This window comes from Podarcis melisellensis, assembly GCF_964234715.1.
Source record: "Podarcis melisellensis genome assembly, chromosome: 10".
Classification (NCBI taxonomy): domain Eukaryota; kingdom Metazoa; phylum Chordata; class Lepidosauria; order Squamata; family Lacertidae; genus Podarcis; species Podarcis melisellensis.
In genome coordinates this window covers 72,950,246-72,964,115 of record NC_138542.1, presented here as the reverse complement: position 1 = coordinate 72,964,115, position 13,870 = coordinate 72,950,246, and the positions used below count along the sequence as shown (strand labels likewise).

General features: G+C 49.1%; 1 protein-coding gene across 2 annotated transcripts; it reads right to left on the bottom strand.

Moving 5' to 3' along the window:
• Window positions 1–244: 244 nt before the first annotated feature.
• On the bottom strand, window positions 245–8,456 carry LOC309379553 (C-type lectin lectoxin-Thr1-like). 2 transcript variants are annotated; one of them, XM_081928799.1, is made up of 6 exons: window positions 8,333–8,456; window positions 5,993–6,070; window positions 3,731–3,825; window positions 2,603–2,743; window positions 1,228–1,342; window positions 245–534 (listed from the first exon to the last, which is right to left on the bottom strand). In XM_081928799.1, the coding sequence occupies exons 2-6, from the start codon at window positions 6,048–6,050 to the stop codon at window positions 467–469; spliced, it is 477 nt and encodes a 158-aa protein (XP_081784925.1). In that variant the 5' UTR covers window positions 6,051–6,070; window positions 8,333–8,456; the 3' UTR covers window positions 245–466. The 2 variants fall into 2 exon arrangements, with proteins under 2 accessions (XP_081784925.1, XP_081784926.1); XM_081928800.1 differs by lacking the exon at window positions 8,333–8,456 and adding an exon at window positions 6,762–6,880.
• Window positions 8,457–13,870: the final 5,414 nt, after the last annotated feature.

Genomic DNA, 13,870 nt, shown 5'->3' with positions numbered 1-13,870 from the left:
GGGCTGAAGACTTCTTTTGATTTGACAACCTAACCCACACGTGTCATTTTAACACGCATTTTCATATATTATGCAAGTTTTGCTTCTATTTTGATAAATTTGATAAATTGGCTTGCCTTCAGTATTTTTAATGAGCATTTTATATTTTATGTAAATATACATAAGAGGTATGTATGTTAGAAGTCATGGAGGATTAAGTCTTACACAACTCCTTTGAAATACAGAGAAAGCAGCAAGTAAAATCTTATTCAATGAACAAAGAGATAAAGATGAAGTTTATTGGACGTTACATTTTTCTGATCAACAACCAGGAGACGTAAGCAAGCAAACCAACCACCAATCAACAAGGAGAGGTCATAAAAGGATGTAGAGATGGGGTCCTTGCAGGAATATCCCCTTTCCTTTATCTGAAGGGTGTGTCTTCCTGACCCTGCCTTCTCAGCTGATGAGAAACGGGGACTCCATCCTAGAGTTTGTACTGACAGAGGTACGAACGAGCAGAGTTGCAGTTCTCATCGTTCCACTTCATGTATCCTGGAAAGCAAAAGAGAACCTGTGTCTCATGGTCCACTCTGAGATTTTCCAAGGTTTAATATTGTAATGGATGTCACTGAGATATTGCTAGGGATATCGGAGAACTCAAGCAAAAACGTGGTCAGTTTTTGCTGCTGCTGCTGCTTCCAAGTCCAGTGTGAAGGTAAACGCCATTTCTGTGCTCTGCTCTGGTTTGCCAGAAGCAGCTTAGTCATGCTGATCACAGGACCCAGAAGCGGTCTGCGGAAAAACGCCGGCTCCAATCAGCCTATAGAGCGAGATGAGTGCGCGACACCAGAGTTGTCCACGACTGGGCCTAATGGTCAGGCATACCTTTACCTTTACCCTGATGGTTAATAAGATTCAAAGAAATCTCTCCTTCTGCAAGCACACCCTCCATTCCTAGGAGGTCCCCCAACTGGGCAGCTCAGTTCATTGCCCTCCCCCCGCTCTCGCCAACATGCCCACGTCACCTGGGCTCACCCACTGGTGGAGGAAGGGGGGTGCGGGGGGTGAGGTTCGCCCCGGGTGTCATTCTAGGGGGGGGCGTGACATCACTCGCTGCCCCTGGAATACATGCCACTCACCACGCCCCCCCCACGTGCACCACGCCCCCTGAGACACGCACAGGCCACACCCCCACATGTGCACTGCTCTGGGTGCCAGAGCGGGAAGCTCTCCCTCTGGGCTCACCTGTGTCAGCCCAAAGCTCGACGCAGTTCTCGTTGTTCTTGAGGTTGTTGGGTTCTCCAGCATTCCAGTTCTTGTAGCTGTTTGAAGACCGATCCGTCCACTGCCACTGCCGGTTCTGTGTGGACAGAAAAGCAGTTTGGTTGTCAGGGAAGAGAGCAATGACGCCCAGACGAGGCTCTCGTTAGGCAGATGGGAGACCTGGAGTCTCCTTGCAGCAGCTGCTCACACTCTTTTTTACATATACGTATATATAATTAAATTTTCTGTTTTACAATTTAAAATACTCATTTTTACATCCTTAAGACGTCAATGGCTTCTCTTCTTCTCTTTCCACGGTTCATTCTGCAAATCATAAACCCCTGCATATTTTACAGAAACTGTACCATTCAGTATTCCATTATTGCATCCATCAAAACTTGTTTACACTTTTGAATTTATCTTAATGCTGCCAGCGTTTTCAGTTGTACACAATTATTTCCCATATATTCAATCAACGTTTTCCAATCTTCTCTAAACGTGTGTCCTTCTTGTTCTCTTATTCTATACGTTAAGTCTGCAAGCTGCGCATATTCTGTCAACATAAGTTCCCATTATTCTTTAGTTGGGACCACTTTCCACTCCTTGGAGGAGAGGTGGAATACAAATGCAATAAATTAAATAGTAACCACTCGGCCAGTGTGACCGCAGTGCTTAGTATTTTTAAAAGTTAAATAATTCTGCTACTAATAAATAGATATGAAAATGGTTCACAACAATGAAGAATCCCAATGAATTTCCAAATACCGTACTTTTCGCTCTATAAGACACACTTTTTCATTCCTAAAAAGTAAGGGGAAATGTGTTTGCGTCTTATGGAGCGAATGCGGGCTGCGCAGCTATCCTAGAAGCCAGAACAGCGAGAGGAATCGCTGCACAGCGCTCCCTCTCTCCGTTCTAGCTTCTGGCTTAGTCGCACTCTGTCCCTTCCCCCACCTCCCACAAAAGCCAGCAAGAGCCACACTCCCTTTAAAGAGCGCGCGGAACGTGTGTGTGGGCTCTTGGGGGCTTTTCCCTGAGGAGGGAGAAGGGAAAAGCCCACAAGCGCCACACACATGCTCCACACGGCTAGTGAATGGGAGTGCTGAGCAGAACCTGGGATGCATACAGGCTCTGCTCAGCGCCCCCTTTAAAGAACATTTTTTTCTTGCATTCCCCCTCTAAAAACTAGGTGCATCTTATGGTTACGTGCATCTTATGGAGTGAAAAATACCGACATTCTGGGGGTGGGGGCACCCTGCCCTCTTATTAAGTTCAGCATCTTTCTACAAGCCCCCCCCTGCAACCTGCATTGGAGTCCAAAAGCACCTTAGAAGCTAAAATAAGCCAGCAAACCCACCTTCAGGGGGTCACGCAGTCCAATCCAGACACGACTTCCATCTTTGCGGTATTTAATTATGTACTTGGCCAGCTCGGCAGATTGTTCCGCGCTGTGGATGGAGGCCAGGTGACCGCCGGGGAAGTAATCTTGGCAGGCAATCTGAGAGAGGGCAAGAGAAACGTCCTTTTTACCCAAAGAGCAGGAAATCAGGGAGGATTCAGTAAAGGGCAGGGATGAGGGAATATGCATGGAAGCCCAAAGCGTTTGCAGGTGGGAAAGAGGATCTTGGGCACTTCCGTGCCACCCCAAAACTCAGAGTAAGCCTTGAATGCTGGTGGCAGAGCTTGTTTTCCTGCCCTTTGTCTAAAATTGCACGTATACCTAACTGGGGCACTGAGGTCACGTGACCCGTTCCCCCACCACCACCCCTGCCAATAATTGTAATAACTCAGGTGGTTAGGAAGGCCCAACAGAGACTCCATTTCGTCAGGGTCTTATGAAAGAACAACGTTAAATGACAATTGATGACCTCCTTCTACTGGTCCACAAGAGAAAGTGTCCTCTCATATTGTATCACAGTGTGGTACGTTGGCTTGACAGCCACAGACAGAAAGTCTTCACAGAGGGTGGTGAACAGCTCATGATATCATGGGCTGTTCCCTGAGCCCCCTAGACGTCGCAAGGGATCTTTGCCTTAGGAGAGTGAGGAAAATTCTCAGGGATAATTCACACCCCGGCTAGCACCTCTTTAATCTTCTACCCTCGAGCAGGAGATATAGAAGTTTAATCAGCTGTACCAACAGGCTAAAAAATTGTTTCTATCCGTGGGCTGTTAGGCTGCTGAACAGAAAATAATAATATAGTGCAACTGACTTTTAGGGTTGGTGTGTTGTGCGACAAGCACACAGAGTGCCATGAGATTGAGTGTTTGTGTGGTGGGGCTCAGTTAATTTTAGTGTACACAGGTTGTACATTGACAATAAAGGTATTATTATGAAGAAGATACTTGTATTTCTAGTGCTCTGCGTTTGGATGTTTTTAAGGCTTGCTGCAGGACGTTATGGGCTTGTTGTGCAAAACTGGCATATAAGTAAACTGATCAATCAATCCATCAGCTCTTGACCAAAGCCAAGAGGCCGCACTTACCTCTGCCTCAGCCCAGCTCACTTTATCACTGAAGAGTTTGTAGCAGTAGGAACCGTACGGCAACCACTCCATGTGGCAGCAGGCAGCCTCAGCACCTGCTCAGGAAGTCAAAGGAAAAGAAGCCCAGTCAGAACCTGGCCTGGGATTGATTTTCATTGATTTTCATTTATATTTGCAATCCTCACTTTCTCATCTGTATCTAGGCAGCTCACGACACACAAAGCGGAATGAAATCAGTCCATAAATATCCATAAAATGTAACTAAAAACATAAAGGAAATATCTGCAGATAGCAGTTGGTTAAAAATGAGAAAGAGCTGAGGGAACGGAATGTGAATTGACCTTGTAAACACTGGGGTGAACTGAACAAAGGAAGATAGCAATTAAATGGCACAGCACACAAGGTCTGAGAACAACATCTATGAAGGACTACACAGGTGAAATGGGTTTTATATTTATGAGAAATAACAGAGGTGCCGTATGTAAGGAAAGAATTATGGCCAGCTGCGAGAATGGTCTAACATCAAGAAAAGGATTAAGAAGAGATGTCTTGGACTGCAAGAAGATCAACCGTATCCATTCTGAAGGAAATCAGCCCTGAGTGCTCACTGGAAGGACAGATCCTGAAGCTGAGGCTCCAAGACTTTGGCCAACTGCGGGAGGCAGTGGAAGACAGGAGTGCCTGGCATGCTCTGGTCCAGGGGGGCACGAAGAGTCGGACACCACTAAACGACTGTACAACAACAAAGAAGAGATGAAGTGGCTACATGAGGAAGTGATGGACCTATATTTGCAACAGGAGCGGGAAACCTTTTTTTTCTAAGAAATTGTATTAAATTAAAGTAATTTGGTCTAATCTGTAATAATTTGGAAAACGAATAAAAAATTAGAGAGGGAGAGAGAGGGAGGAGAAATTCACACTGTGAATGCATGCCAAAGCAGCACAGTTTTCATACGAAGGCAGAGGTGGTTTCTGACAAGCCTCTAGTGGCAGGGAGTTCCACAGGGCAGGATTTGCCACACCAAATACCCAGTCAGCCAGTGAAGGTTGACTGAACCTCGAGGGCCACATGGGGAATCACCAGAATCATCAAAGGACCCCACGGATCAAAACTAAACATAAGGAATCAGACAGTTCTTGAGGGTTGTGATGTTGGGGTAATGCGGGAGGGAGGGGTGTCCGTGGAGGAGAAGCAGGTGGAGCAGACAGGAAAGTGGTGCAGGGAAACCAGCGAAGAATCCTGTGATCTTGTGGGGACAGAAGAGCAGAAAATTTCTTCCAGTTTAATAATTTCATCCAAGGACCTGGGTGTCTGAAGAGAGAGCAAGGTTTTAGCAATGCTAGAAACTTGCCGTTTCAAAAGAAATTATCCTTGGAGGGGATGGGGCCACCTCAGATATGAGGCAAAAGTTTCAGGCACCATTCTTCTCGTTTTTTGTATGAGAAACTGGGCTGCTCCCCCCTCTCCATGTTTTGAGAGGGAAATCCCTGCAGATGCCTGTGCCCACAGATTTCTTTCTGTGGCAGCACATAATTGGTGGTGGCGCTTGTGCAGAGGCAGTTCAACAGCACGAGATTTTCTGGAATGATCTCGTGAATCATTTGGGAGATGGCAAAATCCTCCTCCTGGGACTTTCTCAGAATCATCAGGCTGACGTAAGGCTTTCTATGCCTATAAAGGTAAAGGTAAAGGTAGCCCTGACCGTTAGTTGCGGTCTATCCAGTTGTGGATGACTCTGGGGTTGCGCGCTCATCTCGCTCTATAGGCCGAGGGAGCCAGCGTTTGTCTGCAGACAGCTTCCGGGTCATGTGGCCAGCATGAATAAGCTGCTTCCAAACCAGAGCAGCACACGGAAATGCCGTTTACCTTTCCACCGAAGCGGTACCTATTAATCTACTTGCACTTTGAGGTGCTTTTGAAGTGCTAGGTTGGCAGGAGCAGGGACCGAGCAATGGGAGCTCACCCAGTCATGGGGATTCGAACCACCGATCTTCCAATCAGCAAGTCCTAGACTCTGTGGTTTAACCCACAGCGCCATCCACGTCCCTTCTATGCCTATAGCTGTGGGAATAATAATCCAAAACGTTTATGCACACCACAACTGTGCTTAACTGGAGTTGGAGAGGCAACTCTGCACTTCCCAAACTGGCACGACAGACCTGAATGTTTGTTTGTTTGTTTGTTTGTTGCATTTCTATCCCACCTTTTCCTCAAGGAGCCCAAGGTTCCTCCCTAGCTCTGACTGGAAGGAAGGAACTCACCTCTCAAAAATGGAGCAGCAATTAGGAAGCTGAGACCAAAGAAAGCCCAAAGCCCCATCTTCAGTTTTCCTTCCTGTTCTGTGGGGAGAAAAAGGGTAAAGGTAAAGGACCCCTGGACAGTTAAGTCCAGACAAAGGCGACAAAGGACAGTTACCGTATTTTTCGCTCTATAAGACGCACCAGACCATAAGACGCACCTAGTTTTTGGAGGAGGGAAACAAGGGGGGGGGGAGGGAGGTGAGAGGAGGTTGATGAAACAAGGGAATGAAAGACAGAGTATGGAAAAGGTATGATGTATGTTTTTAAATTGTTTTTGTTTTGTTTTGTTTTGTTTAATGTGTTTAGTTTAATGTGTTAAGGTTGTGTTTTGTATTGTTTATATATTGTATTGTATTGTTTTTTCTCTCTTTTGTTTTTTCTCTTGTCTCTTTTCTTCTCTTTCTTTTTTGTAAGCTTTAAAAGTAATAAATATTATTTTAAAAAAAATATTCTGAATCTCAGAAGCCAGAACAACAAGAGGGATTGCTGCACAGCGAAAGCAGCGATCCCTCTTGCTGTTCTGGCTTCTGGGATAGCTGCACAGCCTGCATTCGCTCCATAAGATGCACACACATTTCCCCTTACTTTTTAGGGGGGGGAAATGAGTCTTATAGAGCAAAAAATACGGTAAGTCCAGACAAAGGCGACTATGGGGCTGCTGGTCTCATCTCGCTTTCAGGCTGAGGGAGCCAGCGTTTGTCTGCTGGTCCCGCTGGGGGGGGGGGTTTACTGTGAGGCGTGGTCAAAGTCTGGTCCTGGGCCGAGGGTCTGGAGACTGTCCACCATGGGGGAAGCTGCGTTCAAAGCAAAAAGCCGGGCGTGGTCGGGAACCCTGGAAAGACAGGTCTGGGTGCTGGCAGAAACAGGTTTCCAACGTCGTTGCACCCGCAACCTGGGACCGGGCTGACTGGCCTTTATCTTCTCTGAGGCCAGGGGCGGTCCCGGCCCACAGGTGACCCGCATCTCCTGGCCTTAAGGCGAGCACTCCTCCAGAGAGAAACCAGTTCCCTCCGCCTCTGTGCCCTGAGCCTCTGCAGCTCTGGACCCAGGGAGAGATTCACCTTCCCCTGACAGGGCTGGGAGAGGTGAAGCTGTAGGCAATGGGTCCTCAATCACCTCCGGAGCCAGAGTGGATTCACCTGGTGCCTGCTCCTGAGGATCCGGCACAGGTGTAGGCACTTCAGATTCAAGGCCCTGCCCCAGCTCAGCCGACCCTGGAGGCGGGGACTCCTGTGCAGGCTGGGATTCCTCCGGTTCAGCCTCTGAATTGGATTCCCAGGCTATCACAGTTTGTCCACAGACAGCTTTCCGGGTCATGTGGCCAGCAGGACTAAACTGCTTCTGGCGCTGTGGGACACCATGATGGAAACCAGAGCGCATGGAAACGTTGTTAACCTTCCCACCACAATGGTACCTATTTATCTACTTGCACTGGTGTGCTTTCGAACTGCTAGGTTGGCAGGAGCTGGGACAGAGCAAGGGGAGCTCACTCCATCGCAGGGATTCGAACCGCCACCTTCTGATCGGCAAGCCCAAGAGGCTCCGTGGTTTAGACCACAGCACCACTCGTGTCCCACGTCAAGGAGAAAGAGGAGATGGGGCTGAGAGAGGCGATTGGTGCCCAACCTTTGGAATGCCCCCCATCTGTGATGACAATTGCCAGATCCAACCTGAGGGCCCACCCTCTTTTGTGGAGTGATCCCTCAGCTTCTTATCTCCTCTCCTCTCCTAGGGAGTCCTCTGGGTAGCTGCTGCTGCCGCTGCCATCCCTGGTCTCTGAGCTGCCCCACCTGCCCCAAGGAGAGGTGCCTCCTCACACTGCCCCACAGGGGCCTGGGACTTGTCTATCCATTCACAACAGCAAGGGCTGGTGGACTGGCTGGCTGTGCTCCCTCACCCGCTTGCTTGCTTACGCTGAGGCCACCTCAGCTCCTGGCACCCAGCACCCAGCACCCCCTGGCCAGCCCCAGAGGCAACATTAGCCTGCGGATCTTGTAGCCAGGGCTGCTGCAACAAACAGCTATGCAAGCCTTTGGGAGGCAGAGACGCAAGAGGGCATCCGAGGAGGAAGGGAAGGACAGATAGGCAGAGCCCAGTGTTGCCCAGGAAACCCAACCATCCTTCAAGGCACCCCAGGGTGCCACGGCACAGTGGTTGAAAACCACTGATCTTAGGGCATTGAGGTGCCCCCAGAAGTCATACCCAGGTTGAGAGAATTCACTTGCACAGGGCAGTTGGATTCTTCTGCATGGATATGGCTGCTGTTGAACCCTGGACAAAGGGACCAGATTGGCTACTCACCTGTCCACCTGGATGAATGGAGGATGTATCTGCTGGTGTGGCAACTCACGCTTCTCCTGAGACGAAAACAAACCGTTCCGAGTCATTTATATCCTCTTGAGGGTTTAGCGAGAGTCTAGTGGGTTTTCATTTGCATAGATAGGAGGGAGCACAAAAGGACACAGTTGGCTTTTGTTTAAGGGCAACCATGACCCAGAAATAAGGAAACATTTTGCTTGTAGGGGAACAATAGTGTGCTTCAAACGAGTTTTATGTTGTACAAACACGAGTGTATGAATAAAGTTCCCTGAGATTAGGGAAGTTTTTAATGACTGACGTTTTAATGTATTTTTAATCTTTTTTTGGTAACTGCCCAGAGTGGCTGGGGAAACCCAGACAGATGGGTAGGTTATAAATATATTATTATTATTATTAATACTCATAGTTTCCTGAAATGTGGCCTGAAAAACCTTTGGTTCGTCTCAATGGTAGGCAATTAACTGAGTGAGTGGATGCCTCAGACTTCTCCCAACCACTCACAGCAAAGTCCCGTTGCAATAATTTGCCTAATAAAATTATAGCATATTCTTCCTGGATGGCAGCCTGGGGCTTTCCCTGAAAACATACCAGACTATTCAAACATTCCTCACCAAGAGAAAGAGGGAGAAGAGAAGAGAGACCAGTCACCTTAATTCTCACTGCTCTCTCATGCCCACACCAGACCACTGAAGTAAGCAAGCTGAACCCCAGGCTGCAGAAAGAGGCAAATAAATAAACCAATAAATCCTTAGCGAATGTAGCAACTCCCCTATCATCGAATCACAGAATTGTAGAGTCAGAAGGGGTCATCTAGTCCAGTGTTTCCCAACCTTTTTTGGGCAAAGGCACACTTGTTTCATGAAAAAAATCTCGAGGCACACCACCATTAGAAAATGTTTAAAAAATTAACTCTGTGCCTATATTGACTATATATAAAGTAACTCTCTTTAATAGGAATCAAATAAACACAAAGAAAGTATTTTATAATTACTTTATTATGAAATAGTAAGTAAACAGAAATATGAAAAATTATAAAATACTTTATTCAGTGCGCAACCTGGGCCTGTTTGGCTGAACACAAAGCTGATATTCTGGCTGGAATCGAAGAAAGACACACACGTAGCTCTTCGTCAACAGCTCTCAGTCTCTCTCTGTATAGAGTACAGAAGACTCTCAGCTTCAAAAAATCACCTTCCAAGTTGTGGAGGGAGAGCAGAACAATGACGGGGTGAAACTAGCAGCCTCATCCTCATAGCTCCCCTCCCCCCCCCAGCAATGTGTTTCCTAAATTTAAGGCTTGGTTAGGATTGCCATGTGAGACATTTTAAACAGGGGCAAGTACCTTCTCAACAGCTCCTTTGAATGGTAATCTTCAGAGATAAAGACCATCCTTTCAATATAAGAACTAAGAACCAGGGGGAAGAAGTTAGTATTTATTAACCAATGTGACGCAAAGGCCTCAATTTTGGGTTTGTGACATTACAAGCCGTCAACTTTTTACCGCATCAACACAACCAGAACAACAGAACCAGGTAGCACCGTTGAGTCCCAACAAATTTATGATGGCATCAGCTTTTGGCTGCCAGCCTGGAATTCCAAACAGCAGGTTACCGCTTTTCTCCTTCTCACCGCGGAGGGCTGACCTGCGCGCCTTTGGAGCAGGAATTCAACAGATGGGTCCGCAGGGGCGGGATAATCATAATCAAACCGATACTGGCTGCACGTCGTTAATGCCCCAATCGCTCGCATGCACACACTGCAAAATTAAGACGGCGCTGTTAATCCTTGCCCAGAAGGTCGCAGGCATCCCGAGACCCTTCGCTTTTGACCTTCAACTGGGTACCCTGAGCCTGACTGCACGCAACCCCCCCCCAATTCAGTAACACTCCCTCCCATGGACGGTTTTGCAGGCCCCTCCTACTCCGAGGCAAGTCCCAGCGACTTCCTTCCGAGAAAGTGCACTTCTTGCAGCCGGGTCCCAGGCCCAAGCTGGGCGGGCGAAACCCCGACGGATGCCGGCCTGAGGCGCGCCTAACTCTGCCCCGCCGCAGGGTCGAGGCCTAGCCCTCCTCCAACTGCCCTGCTCCCTGTGCCCGTTTCCTCCGAGGTAAGTGGCTCCAGTGGAGCTGCCTCCCGCCGCGCGCGGACTGGGCGCCCCGGGAAGGCGCAGCGGCGCCCCGACCGCCCCTCTCCGCCTGCGCTCGCTCCTCAGCCGGGCCAGCGGAGCACCGCCTGCCCAGCGCCCGCCACCCAATCGCGTGTCCTGGCGGCGGGAGGAGGGGGCGGCGTTGGCACCCGGAACCTGTGAGCCGAGGCGATGTGGGCCGGGCCTAAGCGTTGCCTCTGCCGTCGTTGCTGCCGCTGCTGCCGCCGCCGCCATGATGCTTGCTTGCTTTCAATGAGTGTGCCCTCCCACGGCACACCAGGCAACGTCTCGCGGCACACTAGTGTGCCGCGGAACACCGGTTGGGAAACACTGATCTAGTCCAACCCCCTGCAATGCAGGAGTCTCAGCTAAAGCATCCAGGACAGGTGGCCACCCAACATCTGCTTAAAAACCTCCAAGGAAGGAGAGGCCACCAGCTCTCATGGGAGTCTGTTCCACTGCTGAACGGCTCTTACTGTCAGAAAGTTCTTCCTGATGTTTACAGTGGTACCTCAGGTTAAGTACTTAATTGGTTCCGGAAGCCTGTTCTTAACCTGAAGCTGACTTTCCCATTGAAAGTAATGGAAAGTGGGTTGATCCATTCCAGATGATGAAAAACACCCCCTAAAACAGCAATTTAACACTAATTTAATGTCCAATGAGACCATTGACCCATAAAATGAAGGCAATAATCAATGTGCTGTACTATAAAATAAATAAGACAGTATTTTAGATGGAAAAAAAATAACATTTATTTCTTTTCTTGCGTGCTGTTACGGAAAAATCCGGGTGCGGAGTTGCCCTTGCCACCCGGCTCGTCGGACGAAGTCCGCGGGTCCTAGCGGAAGAAAATGAGCTCAGCCGGAGACAGGAGCAATAAGCGGAGATCCAAGTTTATTGCGCAACAGGTTCAAAATGGCATTGAACCCCGAGAATGGGGCGACACAAACTTTTAAAAGTTCCCCCCAAGTCCCAGAATACAGCACGGCAAAACGTCATGAATGCATTATGAGAGGGTTGGGTTTTACAAGTCACGTCATGAATATATCACGGAAAGGTGGAGTTACACACATTAACATTCCAGGAAGGGAGGGGCTTCTTTAGGGAGGGGGTATTGCTTGGTACACGGGAAGGGCAGATCGGCTCTGTAAGTAATCTTGACGGGGGTGGCCGATATTAGGAGTCCAACAGAAGTTGACTCGGTGCCCCATAAAGAGGGGGGCAATTCGTTCTCCAGCTCCGGAGGGAGCTCAGGGAACTGTCGGTCCGATTTCGCTTCCTGTACAATGCCTTGGAACGCGGTGATAGAGTCCTCGGGCATGTATAGGTAGATGCCGTCCGAGGAACATTTTATAGTGGCGTTAAGCTTACAAAGGAGGTCTCTTCCGAGAAGATTAACAGGGCTGCTAGTTAAAAGGAAGGTATGCTCTGCTACCAGAGGTCCAAGGGTGACTTTAGTTGGCTGTGAGAGTGGACAAGTGCGGGGTATCCCATCTAGTCCCATTACTTTCTTGGTCGTTGTCCCTGGCTCGAGATGGCTATCAGTTAGGGTGGAGTAGGTGGCCCCTGTGTCCAGGAGACATTGATAGGGGTGGCCATCGATTTCAATGGTGCATATCGGATCCTCAGGTGACAATGCTATCATGGGGCAGATGAGCTGGGTTGGACTTGGATTGGGATCCCCTTCTAGTTGTCAATAAGTGTCCTTGTCCTCGGGTGGCGGCTGGTTTGGAGCGTGCAAGGGGGGGCGGTGGTGTTTGCCCAAGGGTGAGTAGGTGCGTTTACGGCTGGCATTTGAGTTCGCGGGCCCGGTTGAGGTCGCTGGGTTTGGGGCATCGGGTTCGGAGGTATCTCTGGTTGGTGATTAAAGTGCCCTGTTGGATTGCGTGGAGAAGGTCGGAGGATGGTTCGTTCGGGTAGGAAATGGCTTAGAGTCGTGCCCCCCGTAGGATGGTGTGTTGAGGTAGGGGCAGAATCTCCTTATATGTCCCTCCTCTTGGCAGTAGAAACACCCTCCGTTGCCTGGTCCCCATTGTCTATACGGATTCGGGGGTCCTCCACCCCGGACCCCCCTTCCTCGGTTGAGACCTCTACCCCGGTGGGGGCCATAAGTAGCCTCCATACTTAAGGCTAAAATTTGGTCGACCTCAGGTTTTGTTTCCTTTTTCTTCCGTTCATCTCGAGAATTATAGATGGATTTTGCGATGGATAAGATTTCGCTTATGCTCTTTCCATCATATCCAATCTGGAGGTTTAGGGCTTTCCTTATGTCTGGGCAGGCTTGATCCTTGAAGAAACCTTTAACGATTACTTCGTGCTGCGGATTTTCGGGATCTATCCCCCCCATGTCTTGATGGCAGACACCAATCTGGTATAGTAATCAGATGGGTGTTCGTTCGGCCCCTGCATTACCGTCTGGACTTTGGTCCAATTAACGGTGCGTTGCCCGGCGGCCTTCACGCCATCCAAGATGGCTTTTTTAAACAGGTTTAGATACCAGATCCCATTTGTAGTGTTATAATCCCATGCAGGTTCTACTCGGAGGCATTGTGCTGTGAGAGCCTCTAGTCCTTGTGGTCGCCCCCTCTGATAATCAGGTGATTCTAGCGCTTCTCCGGCTTTTGTTAGAATATCTGCCTTCTCTGCCTCATTAAAGAGGGCGTTTAGAAGGATGTGAACATCTGGCCAGGTGGGTTTATGGGTGGAAAAGATAGCGCTGATCTGGCGGTGGCATTTATCGGGGTCGTCCCTCAGGGAGGGCATCTGGTTTGACCAAGTGACGAGATCAGCGGAATAGAAGGGTTGATGTGTATAAACCATCCGCGGGGGTCCATCGGGTTGGAGAGGTGGGATTGGCAAGGCTCTCAAGGGCATCTGGACTGCGGTGGGACTCGCGGCAGAGCTTACTTGCTCAGAAGTTCCTGGAGCTCCCGCACCGTGATCTGGGAGTTCAGTTGCAAATTCCCATAACTCTGAGGGGAGAGGGTTCTTTCTGGCTTCTGAAGGGGGTGGATTTCTTTTAGTTTGGACGGAATCTTCAATTGTGGAGCGAAGCGTTGGGGGGTTTACTTTAGTTTTGGCCTGCCCGGGGTCCCTTTGATCCTTTTTTGCTTGTAGCCTTGTGACTCTTTTATTCTCACTTATTTGTGCCCCCTCATCCCCCGTTCCTTCATCACTGCTTGAGCTACTACTCGAGTTACGTCTAGATGGCGGTGGTCCCCTGTAGTAGAAGGGGATCAGGGCCTGCTGTACATCATCGTCTACGGAGTGCCCTTCGTAAGGGGGGGGCATGGGCTGCCGTCCGGGATTCAATATAGGTAGTTGGTAAGATGCTGTTCCTTTCGGAGTTTAGAGGAATCCCTTTACGGTCTCAA

Coding starts and splice junctions, on each gene's coding strand:
- LOC309379553 (XM_081928799.1), bottom strand. CDS start 6,050: ATGGGGCTTTGGGCTTTCTTTGGTCTCAGCTTCCTAATTGCTGCTCCA. Junction 2,744..3,730: donor TGAGCTGGGCTGAGGCAGAG/GTAAGTGCGGCC, acceptor GCCCTCTCTCAG/ATTGCCTGCCAAGATTACTT. Junction 535..1,227: donor CGAGCTTTGGGCTGACACAG/GTGAGCCCAGAG, acceptor TTTGCTTTCCAG/GATACATGAAGTGGAACGAT.